Below are 25,319 nucleotides of genomic sequence, written 5' to 3'. Positions count from 1 at the left end.
GTGGCTCACGCCTGTAATCCCAGCAGTTTGGGAGGCTGAGGCAGGTGGATTGCTTGAGCCCAGGAGTTCGAGACCAGCCTGGGCATGATGACAACACCCCGTCTCTACTAAAACACAAAAATTAACAGGGCATGGTGGTGCGTGCCTATAATCCTAGCTACTCGACAGGCTGAGGCACGAGAATTGCTTGAACCTGGGAGGCGGAGGTTGCAGTGAGCCGAGATTGCGCCACTGCACTCCAGCCTGGGCGACGGAGCAAGACATGTAGGCCTGGGGAGACACAGCAGTTCCTCAGGAGGTGACTCACCACAGGCGGCTCTGTGGGGCTAGAGAAACAGCCCTGGTTCCTCCCCCACATTTGGTTGGTCAGCTCTGGGTAGCAGAGGTCAGCACACAGGGACACTGAAGTGGCCAGATCTACCACATAGACGGGTGGCCAGTGGCGGGAAGAGGCAAGCAGGTCCACATGGTCACGGGCACTCTCACCCCGCACAAGATACTTGGAACCGCAGACCACCTGGGAGAAGAAGAGTGTGGGGGATGGGGGGGCGGGGCACAGGGTTAATTAGGAAGCCAGTCTGCAGACAGACTGTGTACAGTTCTCACTCGCTTCTTCCCAGGAAGATGAGTAATCGGCTTCATGGCTGAAGCCATGGCCATCCTGCTCCCTTCCTACTTCTGTCCTTAAATGAAGTCACCAGCTCATCCTTGCCCTTCTGAGAGAGAGCTGGGAGAATCCTGTCCTCAACTTAGGCTGAAAGGCACCTCAGAACATCTTCCAAAACCCCACTCTCTCCACATCATCTACCAGTTCACCACACTAGCTAAATAGCAGCAGCAGCTAAGAGCTGGTTAAGAATGGAGATGCCTGGGCCCCAGGCCAAACCTAAGAAACTAAGGTCTCTGGAGTGGGGTCTAAGCATCTGTATTTTGAGCAAGCTCCCCACCAGACCCCAGTGGGCTTGTTGCTCAGATGGGAACCCACAACGTAGTCTAGTAAACACCTCCACTGACAGGGCCGTCCAAGCACCATTCCACAGCTCTGGGTATACCCACTTGGCTGTCACCTCCAAGTGATGCCACTCCCATCACAGCCCCCAAGATCTACAGCTATCCCTATGCTGTCAGCCGCTTCTCACGAGATGATCCCGTCGCATGAACACAATCCCCCGAGCAAGCTCTGATGTGCCCAGGGTAGAAGCATTGAGAATCTCTTTCAGACACAGCTTTAAAAGTAGCTGGGAACTGGATTCCCTTTTTACAGTTAGGGCCCCCCGCTAACTCACGAGCTTCAGTGAACTGACGGCTCTGCTAAGCCACCTCTCTCCTGTTCAGTACCTGTTAAGTGGGGTTCCTGTCCCAGTATCTTCCTGGGCCCACTCTGTCATCTAGTACATAACCTGTCCTGGTGCTAACCCAGTGCCACTTTGTCCACACCCTTCCACAGGGTTTCCATTCAAAGTCATCTAAAAGGTCCCTCATCACTCAGAATAAAATACGAGCTGTTACTCCGGCCTCGAGAGCTCTACATGATCTGAGCCCTGGGGAGCTCTCCAACCCCCATCCTCTCAGCTCACTCTGTTTCTCCACTCATGGCCTTGGTAGTCCCTCAGCTGTGACACTCCTTCCCTGGCTTACTACTGGGCTCCTCCCTATCCTGCAGGTCTTAAGTCTTCTCTGCCACCTCAGACAGCAGGTTCCTCTGTTACCTTCTATCTTAGGCCCTTTCTAATTTCTTCAGAGCTACTGCCACAAGCTGTGGTGACTTTATTTCCCTACTAAAATATACAGTCAACTAGGGAGGAGTGACATCTTTGCCATTCTTTATACAAGCTGGCCCTTATACCCTCAAGAGCTGGTGCCCAGGATGTGGTGGGGTGCTTAAAAAATACTGACAAAAGACCCAGCCTCCCTCCCTAGCCCTCGGGGTAGCATCTGACCTCTGGGCAGCTATGCCAGAGGTTGCCTGGTGACCTAAGTCCAGCCCCCAAAACTGAGCTGGATCAGTCTCTGTGTGGGAAGTTCAACATTAGCAAATTTACTCCAAGCTCCTCCTTGTTATTTTCTTACCTGATGGGGGCACACCTTGTAGATTTTACCACCTGTGAAGTGAGGTGGGGGCTGTATAGCTCTAGCTCCATTCTGTACAGATTCGTAGAGGGCCAATAAGGAGAAGCAGAGCTGGTCCTGGAGTAGAAGGACAAGATTACAAACATAAAAGTGATTGCTAAGGGACCATGCCTGGTGCTCAGCATCACACACTCACCCAATACCCAAAGCAAAAGAATAAACTGCCCAGGACAGAGTGGGCTTGCAGCCTCATAAGCCCAACCTTCTCTAGGACAGATAAGCAATCGGAGGCTTTGAAAGGATTAGGTCACAGACAAAGCCAGCCAGACTAATCAAGCTGTCAGAGTCTGAGGCCTGAGTCCTTTCACTTTTTACAGAGCAAAGAAATGATCAAAGGGGAGATCTGAACATTTGAATCTGATCTTAAAGGAAGTATAACATTTTCAATAGCACAGAAATGTAAAAAGGAAATACGGTATGAATAAAACAGACACATACACAGTCTAGGTATGTAACAGTAAGCATTTTCTAAGAGCTTGCATAGGTAATAATCAGACACTGTGTAAAGTGCATTCCTTACAACAGACTCACAAGGTTAGTATTTTGGTTATTTCCATTTTACAAACAAGGAAAATGAAGCTCAAAATACAAAGCAGCTTATCCAAGGTCACACACAGTAAGGAGGAGAGCCAGGATTCCTGACCCCAGAGCCTAGGCTCACTATCTTCAACAGGAGGAACTGCTAGAGGCCAGGCCCCACATACACGTCACCATCTAGCTGTTGACCATCTCCCAGGCATCCCTGATTGCCAGCACCTTTTGTCCAAGGCAGATGCCGTCACAGGTATTCATATCCCTGCTCTGAAAAGTGGACCAATCAGCTTACTCCAGAAGCCCTGATATCCACCACTGCCCTTGACACTCACCTTGGAGTCTTCTGCCTGAAAGGGTATGCCACACTGCCTCAGCAGGTGCTGCAGCTTCTCTTCACTGTAGGACCCAATCTCATCAAGCTTGCAGGTGCCCTCCTGGAGCAGCCTCACCAAGGCACTGCCACTGCCTGCAAGAGACAACAGTGCTGGTGGGAGGGTGCTGCTGCCAGCCACCAGAGGCCTCAGCTAGGCCCACAAAACAGCAAACAGTGGAAGCCAGCTCTGCACCGAGCCCTCCCCCAGTGCTGGCAGAGGTGGGACTCAAGGCAGGTCCATGCTTTCTGCAGATATTTGAAGTCTCTAAGAACTGGCTTTCTGCCCTGGAACATCTGAGCGGGATACCCTGCAAACAGCCACTGAAGAAAACCCTAAAATAAGTCAGCTTTTAATCCAGTCTTCTAAGGTTTTTCAGAACCAAGGCCTCAGATGCTTACCATAACTGCAGCAGTAAAAAGAGGGCAGCAGCTGTCATTTTAAAAGTGCTCTCTACATAATGTTCCTGAACCTGGCTAAAGCAAGAGAACTATGTGGGGGCCTTTAAAAAATAATGCCTGGGGGCTGGGTGCAGGGGCTCACACCTGTAATCCTAGCACTTTAGGAGGCCAAGGCAGAGGTCGATCACCTGAGGTCAGGAGTTCAAGACCAGCCTGACCAATATGGTGAAACCCCGTCTCTACTAAAAATACAAAAAAATGATCCAGGTCTGGTAGTGTGTGCCTTAGTCCCAGCAACTTGGGAAGCTAAGACAAAAGAATTGAGAACTGCTTGAACCAGGAAGGTGGGGTTGCAGTGAGCCCAGACTGCACCACTACACTCCAGCCTATGCAACAGAGTGGGACCCAGTCTCAAAAAAAAAGAAAGAAAAAGATGCCTGGGTCTTAAAGTATTAATAGTGAATATGAGGTGAGACGTCAATATCTAATATTAGGAAAAACTGTTTGTTTGAGAACCAGTGGATTATAACACATTAAGTACTTATGTTGTCAATTAAGTGGGTCATATTCAAAAACTCGAAAATGAAATAAGATAGAATATAAAGTGTATTGCACTTGGTAAGAAAAAATGTTGTTTTGGGAATGTCGTTTCAGTTATGGATATACACACTTGCATATGTACGAATATCATTCTGTGTCACGACGCAAAATGTATTCTTTACTGTGAGTTACAGTTTAAAAAAAAGAAGAAGGCTATCACTCTAACTGCATTAAATCACTTAATCTTCAGTGATCTACGAAGTGGGTAGCTATTATCACACCCTCTTTATAAATGAAGCAACAATGGCTTAGGGCAATGAAGGGACCTGACAGAGGGTCACACAGATACTAAGTGGCATAGCTGGGGATCAAACTCAAGTTGTTAGAAACCTATCTATCCTCATAACTGCTAGTCCAGGGTTTCTCAATATATAATCCATAGAACTAGCTGCAAACCATCTGGGAGGTGTGTTTTGAAGGCAGACTCCTTGGCCTGCCCCTACACTTTCTCAATGAAAACTTTTGGGGATGGAGCCTTATCAGCATTTTTTACAGGCGTTCCCCTACTCAGTGCCGTGGATCCCAGAAGGCTAACAGTGAGCTGTGTGCCCCTGCTATTTAATAGGCTGACAGCTCTTCAAAATTCTTCACCACAACTTTAAAATCTAGGAGATTTTGACACGGGCCGAAATTATCCTTCTGGAAGGAGTCCTGCAGCTGGGCCTGGCTCTCTCTCTGCCACTGTGCTATCTTGCCATGGACAATATCCCATATTCTTGACTGAGCCCTTTTTTGGACCCCAGTCAGCCACCAGGTGGCCTTACCAGGTACTGGTTGCACATCCAGGTTTTTGTCTTTCTCAGTGTTGACGACCACAGCTCCTCTCATGAGTGGTGGGAAGAAGGGGGCAATAACAGAGGCATCAAATTTGGTGATAGGGATGCTGGCAGGAAATGCCACTTGCTCAATCACCTCTGTCTCCATCGTGGCCCAAAAGTCCTCCACATTTACCTCATTAGAGCCCAGAAATTCAGGCCAGGTGAACTAGAAGGTCAGGATAAAGAAGGCCAAACTGTAGGAGTCACAGAACATCAGCAACACAACAGTCTACCCCATCATTATACATACAGGGAAACCAAGGCTCAGTGAAGGAAGTCTGATAGCCAGGCACTGCCAAGGAAACTTGAATTTGACAGCTCTGTACCCACCTGCCTTTTGGTCATATTTCTTTCTCCCACACCACAGTATCTCCCAGGCATGAATAATCCCCAAGTCCCTTCTCTTTCTATATCTTTATTCATGTCATTTTCCCTGTCTTATAAAGAAAGGGGAGGTACCATATGAATACCTGTTATGTGCCAGACACTTTGTAATGAACTACTAAAAAACAAGTCTGGGGATGGCTGAGGTGAGTATTAAGCGCACTCGAGTAAGCAACAGAACAATCACGTCAACACACGTCAAGCCCAAACCCTTACTCCTGACACCAGGCTGGCAAGAATGAGCAGAACTGGATTGAGTAAAATTCCAACCATTTTCCAAGGCCCTGTGGATCGCCAACCTCCTCCCACACATCGTCAGCACACAGTTATTTCCTCTACCCAATGAAGCATTTACTTATCTATTATAGACATCTATAAATAGCACTTGTGCTACTCAATTTTTCTTCTTGCAATGCCCTCTTATATGGTTCTCAAAACGTGACCAGGATCCCACTACCCCAATCAGAATTGTATAGGTTACTTATTAGAAATGTAAAATCCTTGGCCACATATTGAGCTTTATGAACTAAACTCCTAATTTTGCATTTAAAAAAGTTTCCTTAGAGGAATGGTTCTCAAAGGGTAGTCCCTGGACAAGCAGCAAGAGTATCACCTGAAAACTTGCTAGAAATGCAAATTCTTGGCCCCACTCCATATCTCCTGAGTCAGAAACCCTGTGGGTGGGACCCAGCAAGCCCTCCACTTAAAAAAGTTGTGAGAACCACTGCCCCATGTAGTTCTTAGGCCCACTGAAGTCCAAGAACCACTGCTCCTCATAAAGAATCCTCCCCTCACCTTATTCCTCTGTTCGCCACCTCACGGGGTGCTTAGTTCATGCTCTGTGTAAACAGCACACCTAGGGGAATGAGGCCAGCTGAGTCCATCTTCTCCACAAGGAGTAAGGGAACAGGAGATGCCAACTGAGTACACAAACTAACCACAGGGTCCTCCTTTATATAACCCCGAGAGATGGGCTAACAAGTCTCTTCATGGATAACAGCATATTTAAGGTTTGTTCCATAACTTCCTGTTTTAGTTCACAGACTTCAGGGTACCCTCTCCCCACACATACCACACTACTCTCCACATACAAAACAAAGAAGTACTTCTATGAAAGAAGTACCTGGTACCACTGAAGAGAAGAGACAACAAACTGAGAGTGAAGGGAATGCTACTCCATTCTGGGACAGAGGAGCCTTGAATGGGACATGACAGGTGCCAGGCAGGACTAGGAGACGGCACTTCTGAAGGGAGGTGGGCGTATCTATTCTTAGAAACCGTAAACTTGCATGGCCAGATATGATCAGAAAAACCAGAACTCAGAGTCCTCGGAGGTACTGGTGAGAATGGCAGTGCTTAGGGTGCAGACTCCACAGTCAGTGGCTGGGAAAGAGCAAGGTCAATCTCAGCCCCACCCCTCTGTGGCTGGGTGAGCTTGGGCAACGCCCTTGGGCTCCAGGGCCTATGTCTATAAAAACCTCATGAGGTTGTGGGGAGAATTAGGTCATACAGTAAAGCACTTAGCACAGATTAAGAACCTGGCATAGTAATAGAATGCTTAATAAATCTTAGCTGCATTATTATTGTTAATACTAGGCAAGCAGTTATGAATCACTCTGGAAACAGCCTCTTGATAACACACACAAAATGGTTGTTTTAGTTGCCTGGTTTTTTAGGTGGAAAGAAAAAGACAGAACCATGCATTCAACCCTTAAAATGTTTAGTGGTCCTGCCAAAATATACCAAAGCTGTTCTCTAGAGGTTCTGTACCTGCCTGAGCAGTGAGCAAATGAGATGCAAGTCCAGTACCTGAAGGTCACCCCATGTCCCAGGCTCTTGTTTGCTATGGTAGAGTTCAGAGATGGAAACCTCACACTCCAATGCAACTACTATCATACTCAAGGGGCAGTCCCTGCCTACGAGTGTAGATCAGACCTCACGGCATGATCACAGGGAAAAGTAATCTATGGGACTGTTTTTTTAAACCCTATAGAAAGTTAAGGAACATTTCCAACTACTCTGTTTGCTAAGAGTTTTATCATAAATATGGGTATAGAATCACACTGGAAAACCTTTATTTTTTTTTTTTACATTTAATGAAATTATATGGGGTTTCTCCTTTAATCTGTTAAGTAGTGAGTTAATATTAACATATTTTCTAATGTTGAAACAAACTTGCTTCCTTGTGATAAACTGTTATGATGCATTACTTTATTCATTAGATATGATTTGCTATTATCTTATTCAGACTTTCATCTATATTGATGAGTACATTCAGTCCAAATCTCTTCTCTTACATCAAATGTCTGATTTTGTTTCCAAAGTTATACAACCTTACATGATGAGTTGGGGAAATACACCCACTTTTGCTATTTGCCTATGTTTAGAATATTTCTTGGATATTTGTTATAATTAATTTATGAAGTCATCTGAATTTGGTGTTATTACCATGTGAAAATTTTTCAGTTCAGAACCTAAGTCAGCTCAGGTCACTCTTTTCCTCCAACCCCTTCAGTGCCTCTCCATTTCACTCTGTTTAAGTCCTTAAAATGGCTCACGTTACCCTACATAGCGTCGGCCTCCTGTAGCACCTAAACCTCACACAACATCCCACTGCTTGCTCCCTCCCTCTCCCCTACACTTCGAGCCACACTAGCCTCCTTGCTGGTCCTCAATCATGCCCAGCAAGTCCACCTCAGACCCTGTTCTTGCTGCTCCCTCTGCCCGGAATATTCCTCCACAAAGCCACATGGGTTTCAGATCTCTACTCAAATGCTACTGTATCAGAGATGCCCTCCCACCAACTGCCCTCTATAAAATACAAATGCCCTGTCCCACGACACTGCTCACTCCTCCTTACCTAGCTAGCTTGATTGTGCTTCACAGCACTCACTACTCCTAGATAGATATTTGTTTCCTGTGTCCCTAGACTAGAATGTGAGCTCCATAAGGACAGAAACATTTTTTTTTAAATTACAATTTCCCGTCTAAAACATGCATTTAGTTTATGTTCAATATATTTATTATATATTTTTGATATTCATTCACTGGATAAATACATTTTTCAAGTGAGTAACTGAATAAACAAATGCCTCTATTTCCATCTGGCATTCCCTAAATGAACTCTTGGGCTGTAGGAGGAAAAAGCCATGTGCCTCACCTGGACAGGACTGGAGTGATCCACCCCTCAGGGATATCATGCAGGAAGGGAGCTGCCAAAACAAGAGAATCCCACAGGTCCCTCACAATAGCTAAGAGGCACTTACCTCCACGCTCTTCAGTGCCAGTACGTTCTCTTCACTCCTCTGGGCCATTTCCACTTTGGGGGCCACACCACAGATGCCACAGATCATGTCATTGTAGTCTCGGACAGTTAGGCACTCAAAGGCCCAATAGCCATTGCAGAGCAGCTCCTGCAGCTGGCTCAGCTCCTCTGAGGTCAGAGTCTTCTCTGGAAGAAGAGCAAGCATACTGAGAAGGGCATAGAAAGAGCCCCTGAAGCCACTAGGGATGAGCTATTCTGCAAGACTGATTCTTCTCGAAGAATACGCAGCTATGCTAAATACCCTGAGGGTCAGGGACCTGGCCTGCAAGTGCTCAGGTGGCAACCCAAAGGGCAATTCCCACTGGAGTCATAGCTGCCTGTACTAAGTACTAGATGCTGTGCTGAGAGCTTTGACATGTTATCTCATTAATTCTCACAGGAATTTAATTCTTTATGAATCAGGAGCTATTATTCTCATTTTATAACTGAAGAAACAGAGGCACAAGAATAACTTGCTCAAAATCACATTGCAACTAAGTGGTAGAGCCAAGACTGAAACACAGGCCCATGTAACTCTAGCAGCTTTGCTCTTCTGTTCTCACAGCAGACAAGGTAAAGGGAGATTGGAGCCTATAGGAACAGGATGAGAAAAGCACAAATAGGAGTCAAGAGGGCATGGAGGAAAAAAATTCTAGACAGAAAGGATGGCCCTCACCCTCAGGTCTTGACATGAGCCTTGAAACTGCAAGCAGACATCCAGGAGCTGTGGTCAGAATGAGTCTGACTAACATGCACTGGGGCCAAGTCTCCCTATGACCAAAAAAGGTGCTTCTAGAAGTCACTTGTAATCTCTTGCTAAGGGTCCCTGGATGCACAGAAAGACTCATGCTTTCCAAATTAGTTTGGCATTTGTAAAATTCAAAAGGAAGAGTACATTAGGAAGTCAAGAATGTCTCCTTTTTGAAATGATCAGACCCTTCTCCAAAATGAGTCTTTCAACCAAAGCCTGTACTGAAAATTCCCAGGGAGCTTAGGACTAACCTTGGGAAAGGGAGGAAAGCAACTTTTACCTGTCTGCTCCTGTACCGACTTCAGAATAACATTGACAGACACTCTGGGGTCCTCCCCTAGCTTGATCTGGTTTCTGATTGCAAAAAGCAAGTCCAGGCTTACCAGCAGCTTGTTCCCCACATTAAAGAGACCTGCAAGTTAAGAAGAGGCAACAAGAAAACTAATGTATTATACACAATGGCAAAAAATAGAATACACACCAGCTGGGTGCAGTGGTGCGCGCCTGTAGTTACAGGTACTTGGGAGAATGAGGCAGGAGGACAGCTTGAGCCCAGGAGTTCTAGACCAGCTCTGGTAACACAGTGAGAAACTCTATCTCAAAAAAGAGTAAAAAAAAAAAAAAAAAAAAAACAGGCCGGGTGTGGCCTATAATCTCAGCACTTTGAGACGTCAAGGTGGGAGGACTGCTTGAGCCCAGGAGTTTAAGACCAGCCTGGGCAACATAGCAAGGCCTCATCCTATTTTATTCAAGTTATATATTTAAAAAAAAAAAAAAAAAGGCAAAACAAAAACACCACAACTAAATGTCCATCAATAGGGTAAGGGTTAATTAAATTATGGTGCATTCACAAAATAGAAAGCATTAAAAGAATAAAGTATTACAACATGGAATCCAGTTTTTAAAAAAGTAGACCTAACTATTCTGATACAAAGTTGCCTATAATACATCATTAAATAAAAATAAAAAAATGAAAAAAAATAATGAAATAGTACATACATCTTTTTTTCCCCAATAAAAACAAGAAACACTTTCCTCCCACCCAGTTCAGTCCTTGGACCAAAGGTATCACTCTTCCTTTACACTTCATACAACTGCACCTAGGGAAAGGCCAGGAGCAACCTTTAGCTCATGAATGTGTAAGGGATCAAAGGCTATAAAATCACTCCAACACCAAATCCTGCAATGAATAAATCAGAGGAATTTAAGTGCAATTTAAGACAAATAAAAGTGAGTGATTTTATATGTGCACAAAACATAATGCACTAATTTGCACAAAAGCAAATTGTGTTCCCAGTGAAGAAGGGTACGGAGAAGTGTGAAACCACAAGGGAGAGCAGAGCTCTGGTCCCACACAAATTTTTTTTAAAAAAAGTATGATGCCCTCAGAAATCACCAAGTACAAATGTAAAAGACAACTGATACCACATTCTGACAGGCAAGAGGTAAAACTAAATAAACAGAGTGATAAACTGAGAGAAAACTGTAAAAAAAAAGTCCAAAAGAAGAATGGAAACATTCACAAAAGAAATTTACTATTAAAAAAAAACCCATAAAGGATCATAAAAAAGACAAATACAACAAATTAAGATTATATACAAGTTTTTACCTACAAAATTGACAAACTATAAAAAATTGTAATACTTATCTACAAAAACAAAGTCAACAAACTTAATCGTATTTCCATACTGGCAATGAATAGCTGGAAATTGAATCATGCCATTTAGCACTGGAAAAAAAAATACTTATGTCTAAGTGTAACAAAATATGTGTAGCACCTATATGCTGGGAACTTAAAAAAACTGATTATTAAAATGGAGAGAAAGACTATGGACTTGAAGATTCAACATATTTAGGCATGTCAAAATTTCCCAAATTGATGTGTACAGGTTGAACACAATCCAATTAGAATTCAAGCAGGACTTTGTAGATACTGACAAGCTGACTCTACAATTTATATGGAGACACACCTATTAGAATGGCTGAAAAACAAAAACAGATAATGCTGAGCGTTGGCATATAGAGCAAACTAACTTTTACTCATTGTTGAAAGGAATGCAAAATGGTAAAGACACTTTGGTAATGCAGTTTTCTTATAAAATTAAACACACACTTACCATATGACCCAGCAATCTGAATCCTAGGTATTTACCCAAGAGAAATGAAAGGTTCACACAAAAGCCAGTACACAAATATTTGTAGCAGCTCTATTTGTGACTGCCAAACACCGGCAGCGAACCAAATATCCTCCCATGGGGAAAAGATAAACAACCTATGGTACATCCACACAACAGAAAATTACTCCACAATAAAAAGAAACAAACACAACATGGATGACTCTCAAAGGATTGATTAGCTTACTGAAAGAAGCTAGACTCAAAAGGCTACACGCTATAATTGTGTTTACACGACATTCTGGGAAAGAGAACACTATAGGGATAAAGATGAGATCAAACAGTTAAAAGAGGTTGGGGAGACAGGTGGGTTTAAATACAAAGGAACAGTAAAAGAGAATGTTTTGGGTGATAGACCCGTTCTATATATTGATTGTGAAGGCAGCTACACAACTTAGTGCATATGTCAGAACTTACGGAACTGAAAACAACACATTTTACTATACATAAATTTTAAAATACATTTTGATTAAATAAATATATAATCCGAGTACTGGCCTAGATAGACTACAGGGTATCAGACACTCTCATTAACTGTTGGCAAGAGCATAAAATGGTACAAACTCAATCTAATGATATAAGACATTAAAAACACAAAGCACCATTAAGTTCTAAGACAAAGAGAATACATCGCAAATATGCTTTCATCTTCAGTATTCAATTCTACAAACAAAACTTAGGATTCAGTCAGTCTTACAATAGTTGGTACATGGTGAGTGTTCCATAAATGCCTGATGTTGACGAATAATAGGGGAGGAAAGGGTAAATGTGCAGCAATTCCACTTCTGAGTATTTGTCCAAAAGACAAATTAGGGCTGTACACAAAGACTGAATCATCAAAGTATAAAATGGGCACCATATATTCCTTTAAAAATGGCCATGTACTTCTCTACTTGCTGGCACAGGAAGATCCCCACAATGTACCCCTAAATTTAAAAAGCTAGCACAACTGTGCTTTTCTTCAAAGAAAGACTATAAATCCTACAATTTCTTATATTCTGCACAGATGAATAAACATTTCTGGAAGATTGAGCATATTGTTAAGTAAGTGTTTATCTCATGGCAGTAGGAATACTCTTGACTTTTTGTTTCCTCTTTTTATTTGTCTGCATTTTCCAGCCTTTCCACAATGAAGATCTGTTATTTTCAAGATACCAGTTAAGCGCTTCAACACTTGAGAGGTAAATGTCATCTCCTGGGACTGAGACATTTAGGAAGAAGATTCCCTCTTCCTCAGAAGCCCCATCTGAGAAGGTCCAGTGCTCAAAGGGCCAGAGGTCTCATCCATGCAGGCAGTTCCCAAGCCTGCTTTGGGATGCTCTGAGGGAAGAGAAGGTTGGCACCCACCTGTGTAGATGTCTATGAAGCTGTGCAGGGCCAGACAATGGGGGTTCAGACACATCTTCACCTGGGCAGTCACCGTCTGCAGACGGCTGGCTGTCAGCAGCCAGCATTCCTGGGGCCCGGCCAGGGAGCTAGTACCAGAAACATCACCAACAACAACAATAAAAAAAAAAAGAACAGAAGGGAAAGAGACTTCTTTATGGAGTCCCAGGGCTCAATGATCAATGGCAAATTCTCATTTGCTGGAGCTTAGGATTTCTAGGTAGGTATTTCCACTTTGTTGGAATCTGTAGAATCATCCCCACAATTAATATAACTTTAAATTTATAAAAAATTTAACCAATCCCAACGAATTCCCAAACCTAAACATTGTGTGAGGCAGTCCAGATGTAAATTAAATCCTAAGCTGGTGATAACTTTCAGGCATTTCAACAGAAATGATAATTACTAATTATTACTTTACTTTTAGCAAGCAGAAAGGTAAAGAAGCCTAAAAACGGCAGGGAATAACATCTTCACAGTGATAGCTTTAAAGTTTTCTGAAGAAAAGAGCAATACGAGCCAAGTGGGATGGGGCAGCTAGGGGCAGAGTTAAGGGGTGCTTACTTTTGTCCCCCTTTGAATAATGGGCTGCTACAGAGAAGGCACTGCGTGGACGGAGACTCATAATAATTCGACCAAGAGGTTTGCTCGATGGTGACTGTCTCCTCACTCACGTTGGACAAGATAAGTCGAGAGCTGTTGAGTTCATGAATCAAGGCGAAGACCTCAGCCAGCTCTGACTCATTCTCAGGAATCTGCAGAACTTTGCGCAGCAGCTGCAGTGTGGACTGGCGCTGGATCTCCCTCTGGGCTGTGCTCAGGGGCTCTGTGGCATTCAGCACATCTGGGAGTGGTGAGGTCACCTCCTGGGAAGAGAATGGATTGATCACCAAGCACTCAGGGCAGAAAGAGCCAGCTTTAGGCTAAAATAATAAAAGTCTGGGAGCAGCAGACAGATGGGGCCCATGACTGATAGGTGGGAAACCTAAGTTCCTAACCAGCTCAGCTAATAACTCACCATGTGACTAAAGGCTGGTTATTTTTCTCTGTGGGGCTCAGTTTCTCTACAGGTTGAGTACCCCAATCCAAAATCCTCTCAAATCCTAAACTTTTTGACCACTGACATGACATTCAAGTGATACACTTATTAGAGCATCTCAGATTGCAAATTTCTGGATTAGGGATGCTCAGGGAGTATGCATTTCCGCAAATATTGTAAATTATGAAATAATCCAAAATTCTTAACATTTCTGGTATCAAGCACTTCAGATAAGGGATATTTAACCCGTATCAGTAAATGACAGGATTATATACAACTCCTGGTAATGGATTCAACACCTAGCTCTCATTGATCAGGTCTGGGGTATGGAGGATAACAGATCCAGGTTTCAGTTCTGGATATGCCACTTAACAGCTGTATATGTGGGACCCAAGGCAATTTACTTAATCTTTCTGAGTCTCAATTTCCTCATCTGTGAAATGGGGAATAAAAATAGTATTAATCTCCTAGAGCTATTATACAGATTAAGTAAGATTTTTTTGTTTGTTTTTTTCTTTTACTGACCTCCAGAGTTGAGGTGGAGTGTTTTAAAGTAAGATATTTCAAGTAAAGCACTTAGCATAATGCCTATGGTGCAATGAAGGTTCTATGAATGATAGTTTTGTTATATTAACAAGTATCTGCACTGCTTAAAGTTATCTGTCTTTAATTATCAGTGGCTTCTGGGTACAAGGTAATTTTATACAACAGTCAGAGGCTTCCAGGAACAATGTTTTGAAATACTCATTAAAAATAGGTCTTTCTAAGTGGGTCTTTCTTCAATGGAGGCTCTTCCCTGATCCTTTTTGCCAAGCCAGCATGAATCACTCCCCTCTTTGTGTTCCCTGAGTGCACCTCTTGACTGCAGAATTCATCATCTGACACCTGCTAAACGACTACCCTCCTCCATTCAGTAAGGATAGAATTCTGCTTATTTACTGATTCCCAAACAGCATGATGCCTGAGACACACACAAGATACTGATTCATATCTGATAGACATATTATACATGGCTCTGTAGAAGTTAAATGCTTAATGCTACAGTTTGGATGCTTATCGTCTCAAAATCTCATGCTGAAATGTGATCCCCAATGTTGGCAGCAGGTCCTAAAGGGAGGTATCTGGGTCATGGGGGCAGATCCATTATGAGTAGATTAACGTGGGGTGCGGCAAGGGAGATGGTGAATGTGTTTTGCTTCCTTTTTCTCCACATGATCTCCATGCATGCTGGCTCCCCTCGCCTTCCACCATGAGTGGAAGTCGTCTGAGGCCCTCACCAGAAAAAGACGTTGGTACTATGCTTCTTGTACAGACTGCCAAATTATGAGCCACATAAACTTTTCTTTATTAATTGACTAGCCTCGGGTATTCTTTTATAGCAACACAAAACAGACTAAGACACTTAATAACAAGGAGCTTTTTATTAATGCTGCATACCCATGACAACTTTAGTAATAGTTTGGTTATCTTTCTCTCCCACTAGATTGTAAGCTCAAGGGAAAGGGCATATCCTATTCATCTGTGAAAGACTAGCCCATAGGAGGCATAAATATATGCTGAGAGTATGAATGAATTAATGGCTGCAGAAGAGCTGACTAACACTAGAATGAGCTGCCCCGAGAGGCTGTGTGTTCTCAGTCACAACTATGAAACCATAGCTGGAAGACCACTTGGCAGGAATACTGTCCTGTGGTTCTAGGCAGAGATGAAGGATAGAGAAGAAGTCCGTTACCGTTCCAGCTCAGAGACGTGGTCTTAATGACAAGAGCTGAAGACAAAAAGCACAGAAAATATTTGGCCACCAGGGGGCTCCAAATGACAACACACAAGAAGGTCCCTGCGGTTCTGACCAGTGCTTTATTTTGTGGAAAACAATAATTACATTGTATTTCTCAAAACTTTAGGAGATTAGAAAGTGATGGAAAGTCTGCAGATGAGGGTCCTGGGGGTGGGCAGCTCTCAGTTAACAAAATACAGAGGGATATAAGTTTTAGAGTGGGATTTGAAATTGGCAAGAGGTCCCTAGATAATTTTCCATGTCACCTGAAAAGTCACTTCATCCTAGATCTAGAGTAAACATCCACTTCAGCTGCAAACCACACAAATAGCTAAAATGAACTGGAAGGAGAAAGGAATGCTCAGAACTTCTACCTACACAGAAACTCAATTCCATCCCCTAATTACAGATACACACACTTTGTATATGCAAGCCCCAGGGTTAGTTGGTGTAGGAAAAACAAACATACCTGCCCTAGAAGAAACTGTGGTCTCATAGGGAGTTAAGAGAAGCAGTCAGTATAGGATGTGATCAATGCTATGGCAAGAGGAGCACATCAAACTCACTGAAAATCCAGGAAGAAAGCTTACTTCCAGTCGTAGGCATCCAGTGGAGCAAGAGAATCTGATGAAAGCTACAGACCCATTTTGCATGCAATTTCAGGGATTTACAAACTGCTTGAAGCTCAATTCTCAGTCTTCTCTAAGGCTCCTGTCTCTGAGAGTAAAATGCCCACATCTAATGTACCTTGCCCATCTTATTTTACCAATGGAGAAACTAAAGTTCGGGAGAGGGAAGATTCTAACTCAGGTTCACTCCTAGCCCCAGTGTTTTTTCCCCCAAGCCATCAGTGCCCACACATTCTGGTTCCACTTTTCTTTCTCACAAGGACAATAACCTCAGAACATCACCTCAAGCACAGAAACAGACCTGGAGACCAGGGTGAGATTCATCACCACAAAGGCCTCTCTCCATGCACAAAGAAACCTTTAAGCTTGAAGCAGTTCTCCCCATCTCTGTAGTCCTGTCTACTCCCAAACCTTCATCCCATAAGTTCCCCTCTTGAGTTCCATAACTTTCCTCTAAGCCTCTCCCTGGCTCAAGAACATTCAGTGGGACCCCACTGACTGAAGAACAAAACTGACAAGACCTTCCATGACATGGTTCTAAGATGCTTTTTAGGTCTTATTTTCCTTCACACCCCTTCTCCCACACCCCATTCCCATACCATCTCCTCCAGCCAAATGGAACCCTCCTCATTTTCATTCACACTTACCCTTAAGTATGGCATACCTTCCCCTTCCATCCAAAATCTGCTTGTCTTTCAAGGTCTGGCCTTGATCTGCAGTGACCAGGCTCCAACTCAGGTCCTGACCTGTTCTGTGTGCCACCCTCTCTTCCCCCAAAGCAGATCAGTAACATTTCTCTTCTTACTCTTATTTTACTCATTCCACTTGCTGCCTCCAGTGCCATCATTTTCTGTTCACTTTAAAAAACTCATATGGAAACTGAGGACCTCTTAAAATGCCCGTTTTTCCTGGTTATAAGAATAATAAAACCCCTAATGAGCCAAGTGGAATGTATTTTACTATCCAAGTAGCTTGGCCCAATTTCAGAGAGGATGGTTGCCTAGACTGCTAGAAATAAAGCTTTGATTAGCTAAAAGCTTTGCAAGGAACCTGAGAAAGCAGCAGTGGCCTAATCTACAAAGTCTTGGGGTTGGCATTCTCTATTTACCAAAACAGTACATCAACTTACAGATCTTGCATCAGGCCTCAGAGGTAAGAGGACACAAGCCTTTCGTCCCTCTCCTTTGACTCCTACTTAAGGCCTGTGCTATCATTCTCTGCAGTGAATGAACTCTTGGTTCTCAGAGATCAAGATACCTAGTCAACCCCTTCACCCTGGCAATGGGAACAAGGAGGCCCAGAGAAAAGAAGGCACTTGCTCAGGTTCAGAATCCACAACCTGGTTCCAGTTTGAATGCTCTAACTACTACCATGTACTTTAAAAATCCTCCTATTTCTACTAAGACAGGTTCACGAACAGAGCCCAAAACAGGCCAGGGTGTGTTTGGGGAAGGAACTCACGATAGCCTTGGTGGTTTTCTCAGTCCGGTCTTTGGCAAGGTTAAAACCACAGCTGGGACAAATCCGAGGTTTGTGCCTGTTGGTGTAGACATAGCTACAAGATGGATTCTTGCACTTTCCTCGGCCTCTTGATGTAGCCAGGCCCAAATCCTAAAAAAGTTAAGACCAATGTTCAATTCTACAAAAATTAAGTTAAACCTGGGCAGAGCCCAGACCAAAATGAGCAGCTGCCAGTACATCAGAGAAGAGAGTGGCAACTGCAAACCAGATTTAGCCTAACTTCAAGAGCCTTAACCTTTTCTGCAGTTTCTCTTTTACTTTTAATACAGGCTGCAAAAGTTCTGGCAAATTCAGTCCTTCCCTATCTGTGAAACAAGAGAGTTGACTCTCAATGGTCAGAAATTCAAATGTCTTTAGGGTCCAGGCAGTTGGTGGAGTGAAACAGGTCTGTTTAAAGAACGAGTGCTAGAGACTGGTGAACTAAAGAGTTCAAGCCCTGCCTAAAGACAAACCATGACTTATGGACTATTAAAGCTCAAAGCTCCAGCATCTAAGCTCCTATGACAAGTTACTATTTAATCAGCAGAAAAGAGGGTCTACTCAGGGGTAGTTCTTCCTAGATGGTAAATCTAGTTGCCTCCTAAGGGAGTGGAGAGTGAAGGCATGGAGAAGGTAGTGATTACATTTAGGTCACAGGAAAAAGAAACCTGAGCAGATCTCGAGGATAAAAGACACATTCTCCTTAGAGATCAGGCCAGGCCAGAGGTTAACCCATCATACCGTGCTGTCTTGTTTGCTACTGAATTCCCAGAACAGAGCCTGGCACAGAATATGTGCTCAATAAATATTTTTTGAATGGATGGATCAATGAATGACCCTATCTGAACCTGTCTGCCATTATGAGGCAAGAATTTTTAAAAATCTGGCTGCTCTCTCAAAATCTGTTCATCTTAATCAGATCAGCTAGAGAAACTGCCAAAAGATATTGGCTGGTTGATACTTTAAGCATCAAGAGAATTAGAGAATGTTGAGAGTGACAGATGCCCCAAAGGTATCTAAGCCAATGCAGCATTTTACACAGTAAAACTGAGGACCATAGCAGGAAAGAATCTTGCCCAGGGACATATGGCATGCTAGCAGCAGAGCCAGAACTCCTTTTGCATCAGGTCTTTCAACCGTCTAGTATTTATTTTCCTGCTCTATGCTGCCTGACTGTCAAAAGGGTGATCCCAATGTCACACATTTTTCCATTGGGATGTTAATATGTATTATGTTAAAAATAAAGGAAAAACCCCTGTGGGAAACACTAAGCTAAACAAAATAAGTTGCTTTACTAAAGTATTTCTCAATCTTACTTTAAGATACTACTGATGGGGCCGGGCGCGGTGGCTCAAGCCTGTAATCCCAGCACTTTGGGAGGCCGAGGCGGGTGGATCACGAGGTCAAGAGATCGAGACCATCCTGGTCAACATGATGAAACCCCGTCTCTACTAAAAATACAAAAAATTAGCTGGGCACGGTGGCGCGTGCCTGTAATCCCAGCTACTCAGGAGGCTGAGGCAGGAGAATTGCCTGAACTCAGGAGGTGGAGGTTGCGGTGAGCTGAGATTGTGCCATTGCACTCCAGCCTGGGTAACAAGAGCGAAACTCCGTCTAAAAAAAAAAAAAAAAAAAAAGATACTACTGATGGCCAGGTGCAGTGGCTCATGCCTGTAATCTCAGCACTTTGGGAGGCCAAGGCGGGTGGATCATGAGGTCAGGAGTTTGAGACCAGCGTGAAACCCGTCTCTACTAAAAACACAAAAATTAGCTGGGTGTGGTGGCGGGTGCCTATAATCTAAGCTACTTGGAAGGCTGGGGCAGGAGAATTGCTTGAACCCAGGAGGTGGAGGTTGCAGTGGGCCGAGATCGCGCCACTGAACTCTACCCTGGGCAATAGACAAGACTCCATCTCAAAAAAAAAAAAAAGAAAAACAAAAAGATACTAGTGTTGAATTTGACTTTGTTTTAGGGAGGAAAAGCCAATATCACCTGAACATAACTGTGGAACACCCTTTCTAGGCTAGAAGGTTCCAAGACTGCTGAAATGTTAAATCTGGACTGGATTCTCTTCTGCAACTCTCAATAAAAATATACTTATCTCAGTTGTCCTATACTTTATAAATCTCACCTGGAAAGGAACCAAAACAACGCAGCAGATTTATCCAGTAGATATCATTTACATCAGGGATAAGATTAACAATCTATATCCCTCCCCCAGCTACCACCACCCTCTCCCCCAGCCTCTTACTGACCTTCAGCCACAAAATCAAGACAACCTCCACACCACCCCGCCACCACCTAGCTGCACACTTACCAATGTGACAGTGCAGCTGTACTTATATGGAGGAAACATATCGGGCTTGACCTCCACAACTTTCACCTGAGAAGTCCTGTTGGATGGGCCACTTGGTAGCTGTGGATCAGAATAAACTGTTTAGTGTTTTTGAACCTCAACCAAACTCCTGAGGTTCTATGTCCTGAAACGACTTGAGGACATGTTTTCCTGGGGAATTTATAGAGCTGTTCTCCAAATGAGCCCTTTGGACTGCCAGGTGGCAGTCAGCAGCCCACCAAAGGCTAAGTGTCATGTTCAAGTCCAGGGGTTGCCACATGCTTCTGTGCACCTTCTAACACCATGTATTAGAAACAACATGAATCAGATTTACAACTACTACTGAGTTATAAAAGCACATAATAGCTTTTATACACACAAATACATGGTTGAATAATTTTGCATAGAAACATGTCTGAAAGACTATTCACTAAAATGTCACGGGGTAAGAGGACAATCATGGTTGTTTCTCCCTCTTTACCACTATCTACAAAATTTTCTATTTTTTTTTTTGTTTTTGGTAGAGATGTGGGTCTCACTATGTTGCCAGGTTGGTCTTGAACTGCTGGACTCAAGCAATCCTCCCACCTTGGCCTCCCAAAGTGCTGGGATTACAGCCATGAGCCACCATGCCCAGCTTCAAATGTTTTATAAGGAATGTGCATTTTAATTATATAACTAAAAAAAGAAAAAGCATACAAAATTAAAATTATTCTATAATAATGCATTTAAGTTGATTTTCAGAATGTTTCATGTAACTGTTTACTGGTTTAAAACTAGCAAAAGAGCCTGTGGCTTTTAACACATACCCAATGTCACCAATCAAAAGGAAACTATTTACAGAGAAGACTGGGGTTTACCCAAGTAACAGAGTGTACATAAAGGGAATCTAGGGGCTGGAAATCTACAAAACTACCGACGCTAACCAGATACCTTCCTTCTACACTGCAAGATCACACAAACACCCAGAGCTGCCACCATATCTGTGTGGAAAACAAAACAGTTCTCAAAGTAAAAGCCAGTTGATGTTCCTGTCAGGGCAAATGTAAAACTGTTAAAGGAAGTTAACTGACAAAGAACATATGACAAGGGAGATGGCAGACCCATTTTCCTATTCCACCTTGGTCCAGGACACAGTTTTCAAACTATAGGCCACAATCCAATGAGAGGTCGTAACTTTAACAAGTTGAAACCAGTATTTTGCAAATAGGAATGAGAAATAACAAAGTGACTGCATATAGTAAGGACACAGCTTCTTTAAACCTCTAGTATATATGGCTACTGGGCAGTAATGTAAAAATATGCCTGTTACTGAGGGTCATGATCAAAAGCTTGAAAAACGCTGACTTAGGAAATTTTGATAGATCCTTTCACAAGCATGATGATCTGGTATTCATGCACATGGGTGAGATGTGCCTCCCTCAAACCTCATTACAATGTCAGCATGTTACCCATCTGACATGAAAAAAAAAACTTGATAACTATTCTAGCTACATATGGCCAAAAAAACAAACAAAACCCACTAATCCATGGAATTTGGAGACCCAGAAAATTTTTAATATCTGTATCATTAAATGAAGTGAAAGATACAAGCCACAAACTAGTATATGACATAAGAGCCAAGTTTTCGACTTTTAAAAAATTGTATTAAAAAAAAACACACAAAAATTCAGGAAAAGACCTGAAAGCACATCAGATGGTCATTCGGGGTGGCAGGATCATGAGAGACTTTTCTTTCTCCTTTACCTGAATTTTCTGTATTTTCTACAACCATGCCTTCATTTTTAAAAGAATGCTAAAGAGATAGGACAACTAAATGTTAATATCTGATCCTAGACTGTATCTTACACTGGAGAAAAATATGCTATATAATGGAACTGTCCTAGAATGGTAGGGGCTTTTAAAAAAATAATAAAATAAAAAGATGCTGGGTGAAGTAGCTAATGCCTGTAATCCCAGTACTTTGGGAGGCCGAGGAGGGAGGATCGCTTAAGGCCAGGAGTTTGAGATCAACCTGGGAAACAAAGCAAAAAAACTTAAAAATTAACTTGGTATGGTGGTGCCTGCCTGTGTATGCAGCTACTCAGGAGGCTGAGTTGGGAGGATTCCTTGAGCCCAGGAGTTCGAGGCTGCTGTAAGCTGTGATTGCACCACTGCACTACAGCCTGGGCAACAAAGCAAGACTTTGTTTCTGGAAAAATATATATACATATATAATTGGGTCTGTGAAAAGAAAATAAATCTTGGGACCCCCAAATCACTAAGCTAAAGGGAAGAGTCAAGTTGGGAATTGCTTAGGGCCTACCTGCCTCCCATTCTATTCAAAGTCATCCCTCTGCTCACTGAGATAAATGCGTATCTGACTGCCTCCTTTGTAATCAGAAACTCAGAAAGATGCAACCATTTGTCTCTTAACTACCTATGACCTGGAAGCCCTCTCCCTGCTTTGAGTCTTCTGCTTTTGCTTTGGGTTATCCTGCCTTTCCAGACTGAACCAATGTCCATCTTGTGTATGTTGACTGATGTGTCCCTAGAATATATATAAGCAAACTGCTCTGACCACCTTGGGCACATGTCGTCAGGAACTCCTGAGGCTGTGTCCCAGGTGCATGTCCTCAATTTTGGCAAAATAAACTTTCTAAGTTAACTGAGACCATCTCAGATTTTCAGGGTTCACAGGTCAAACTGACACAGTTTGGAATACAAATGGGAGAGTAAAGATATGCATCCATGTTTCAGTAAAAGAATATCCCTATTCTAGGCCAGGTGTGATGGCTCACACCTGTAATCCCAGCACTTTGGGAGGCTGAAATGGGTAGATCACTTGAGGTCAGGAGTTTAAGGCCAGCCTGGTCAACATGGTGAAACCCCATCTCTCAACAATACAAAAGTTTGCTGGGCGTGGTGGTGCACTCCTATAATCCCAGCTACTCAGGAGAGGCTGAGGCAGGAGAATCACTTGAACCCAGGAGGTGGAGGCTGCAGTGAGCCAAGATTGTGCCACTGCACTCCAGCCTTGGTGACAGAGTGAGACACTGCCATCAAAAAAAAAAAAAAATCCACAACAACAAAAAACTCAGAATATCCCTAATTCTTATGAAATACACAAACAAGCATGAAGGCGTAACTTACCCTACAATGTGTATTTTACACACATGCACGTGTATATACACCCACATATGGTGGGGGGAACAAGCATGAACAAAACAGATAAAGCAAAATGGGCTATTAACAATAGATCACTATGTTAGATCACTATGGGTAAAAAGTATATGGGTGTTCTCTTTACTATTTTTATTTTTGTGACTTTTCTAAGTTACAAATTATTTCTAAATAAAAGTTTAAAACACGCATTCACTTTATAAAATAAATTATTTAAAAAATAGATAAATCATTCATGTTAATCTCCTCCCAGAGGTCTATCAATGTGTAAGAATTAGGATCTGTCTTTACCTATAGCTTTGATGCATTAAATGGAAGCAGCCAGACCCCAAACAGCTCCCCCTCTGGAAAATGGGTCTTACCTTCACTTCACCAGGGCCAGATGGCTGTTGAATGGGCTGGCCCAGCTGCTTCAGTGTGCTTGGCTTCAGACCACAAGTCCTCACAGAGGGAGTCTTATCTGAGAGAACCAGGAGCCAAACTGGTGATTTAAGTGCATTCAGAGTCTCCCCAAGTCTCTCACGTCCGTTCTTAACCCCCACACCTGTCTCTTTCCCATCAGACAGCTCCTCCATCCCAGGTATGTCCCAGCCCTTACCACTCAGGGAAAAGGCCTGCCTGGCCCTGGGCAGTCCCATGCAGCTGCCTCGCCCCACATTGACTGGGGCTGGCAGAATTGCTCTCATTGGTCTTGCTGCAGCCAGTAATGAGGGCTTGCCCCGTGCTCTGCCTTTAAGCTCTGGAGCTCTGGGCCCACAGGTAAGCAGGTCAACTCTGAAAACAGTAAGAAGAGAAATCTGGAAATTTTGGACCACAGGGAAGAAAACCAAAGTGCGATCTCTACATAGTGCTTTATTAGAGGATAGTATTGGGGTTAAACAATCAAGCTTTACATATATTGAGTTCAAATTCAACCACTAAATAGCTGTGTGGCCTGGGGCAAATAATTTATTCTTCTATTAACTTCAAGTTCCTAATATGTAAAATGGGACAGTAATTAGCTACATGTTGTGGGGTCACTGGGAAGATACAGACGTGTAAAACAATGTCAATAGCATGTAATGCCAATCTCTGTTATAGCTGTAACATGTAATCTACCTCTAGTTAGAGCATAAACTAATGACAGCAGCTTGGAGACCCTAGAAAACAGAGTCCCCGTTGCAGCATCAATGTTGAGCACAGGGCTACACCACAGAAGGCCTCAACAAACATTTGCTAAAGTGATTTATGTGTTTCAAACAAAAGGTCTAAAGTGCACAGCTTCATCCTTTAAATATACAAAACCATCACCGAAGTATATTGCTACATAATTTTTTTTAAAAAAGCAAGATGTATTTTGGAGGCTGAGGCAGATGAATCACCTAAGCCCAGGAGTTCAAGACCAGTCTGAGCAACATGAACCCTGTCTCTACAAAAAAATACAAAAATTAGAGAGGTATGGTACCGCGTGCCTGTAGTCCCAGCTATTGGATGGCTTTAGCCAGGGAAGTCAAGGCTTTAGTGAGCTGTGTTCGTACCACTGCACTCCAGCCTCAATAACAAAGTGAGACCCTGTCTCAAAAAGATAAAAATAAACATAAACATAAATAAAAAGTGAGATGTAGAAGTATGTATGTTGTGCTATGATTTGTGTTAAAAAAAGTGGGAAATATATATATATATATACACACACACACACACACACACATTGTATATAAGGTATACAGGTATTAAGTATACAAGGTATTTTTATTTTTCCAGGAAAAGACAGCCAAAGTTAAAAATGGAATTGGCTTCTGGTGTCCTACTATGGGCAAAACTGTTACCAGCTGAGAACTACTGATACAAATAAGGGTCTTCAGTTACTAGAACACAACTTCCTCAGGGAAGGGGTATACATAGAATCCAACTAAGCATTTACGGAGTAAAAGGGGAGAAAAAGATAGTGACTTCCTCCAACTTGCAAGGTACTAGGTTGCGTGTTTTATAAACAATCTTCAGTTTGTACAGTCAGCCTGTGAAGATTTTCTAATATCCAATTCAAG

At 42.9% G+C, this 25,319-nt stretch overlaps 1 protein-coding gene and 1 pseudogene across 2 annotated transcripts in view; one reads left to right on the top strand and one right to left on the bottom strand.

Annotated features, from left to right (window-relative positions):
* The window catches only part of HMGXB3 (HMG-box containing 3), a 54,515-nt gene that overhangs the window by 2,356 nt on the left and 26,840 nt on the right, over window positions 1–25,319 (bottom strand). For both annotated transcript variants that reach the window (XM_012451796.2, XM_012451854.3), the window contains 12 exons: window positions 23,894–24,069; window positions 23,658–23,755; window positions 20,116–20,214; window positions 17,760–17,909; window positions 13,418–13,719; window positions 12,815–12,942; window positions 9,574–9,705; window positions 8,505–8,689; window positions 4,801–5,020; window positions 2,997–3,130; window positions 2,071–2,187; window positions 308–517 (listed from right to left, as the gene is read on the bottom strand). In XM_012451796.2, coding sequence (XP_012307219.2) covers window positions 308–517; window positions 2,071–2,187; window positions 2,997–3,130; window positions 4,801–5,020; window positions 8,505–8,689; window positions 9,574–9,705; window positions 12,815–12,942; window positions 13,418–13,719; window positions 17,760–17,909; window positions 20,116–20,214; window positions 23,658–23,755; window positions 23,894–24,069 — 1,951 coding nt within the window. The remainder of the gene's footprint in view (window positions 1–307; window positions 518–2,070; window positions 2,188–2,996; window positions 3,131–4,800; window positions 5,021–8,504; window positions 8,690–9,573; window positions 9,706–12,814; window positions 12,943–13,417; window positions 13,720–17,759; window positions 17,910–20,115; window positions 20,215–23,657; window positions 23,756–23,893; window positions 24,070–25,319) is intronic.
* LOC135270679 (small nucleolar RNA U13) lies at window positions 21,498–21,594 on the top strand (annotated as a pseudogene).

The sequence above is a fragment of the Aotus nancymaae genome, unplaced genomic scaffold (genome assembly GCF_030222135.1).
Source record: "Aotus nancymaae isolate 86718 unplaced genomic scaffold, 86718_ANA_hifiasm-v0.15.2.pri h1tg000064l_1, whole genome shotgun sequence".
In the NCBI taxonomy this organism is placed as follows: domain Eukaryota; kingdom Metazoa; phylum Chordata; class Mammalia; order Primates; family Aotidae; genus Aotus; species Aotus nancymaae.
This window is presented reverse-complemented; position numbering and strand designations above follow the sequence as displayed.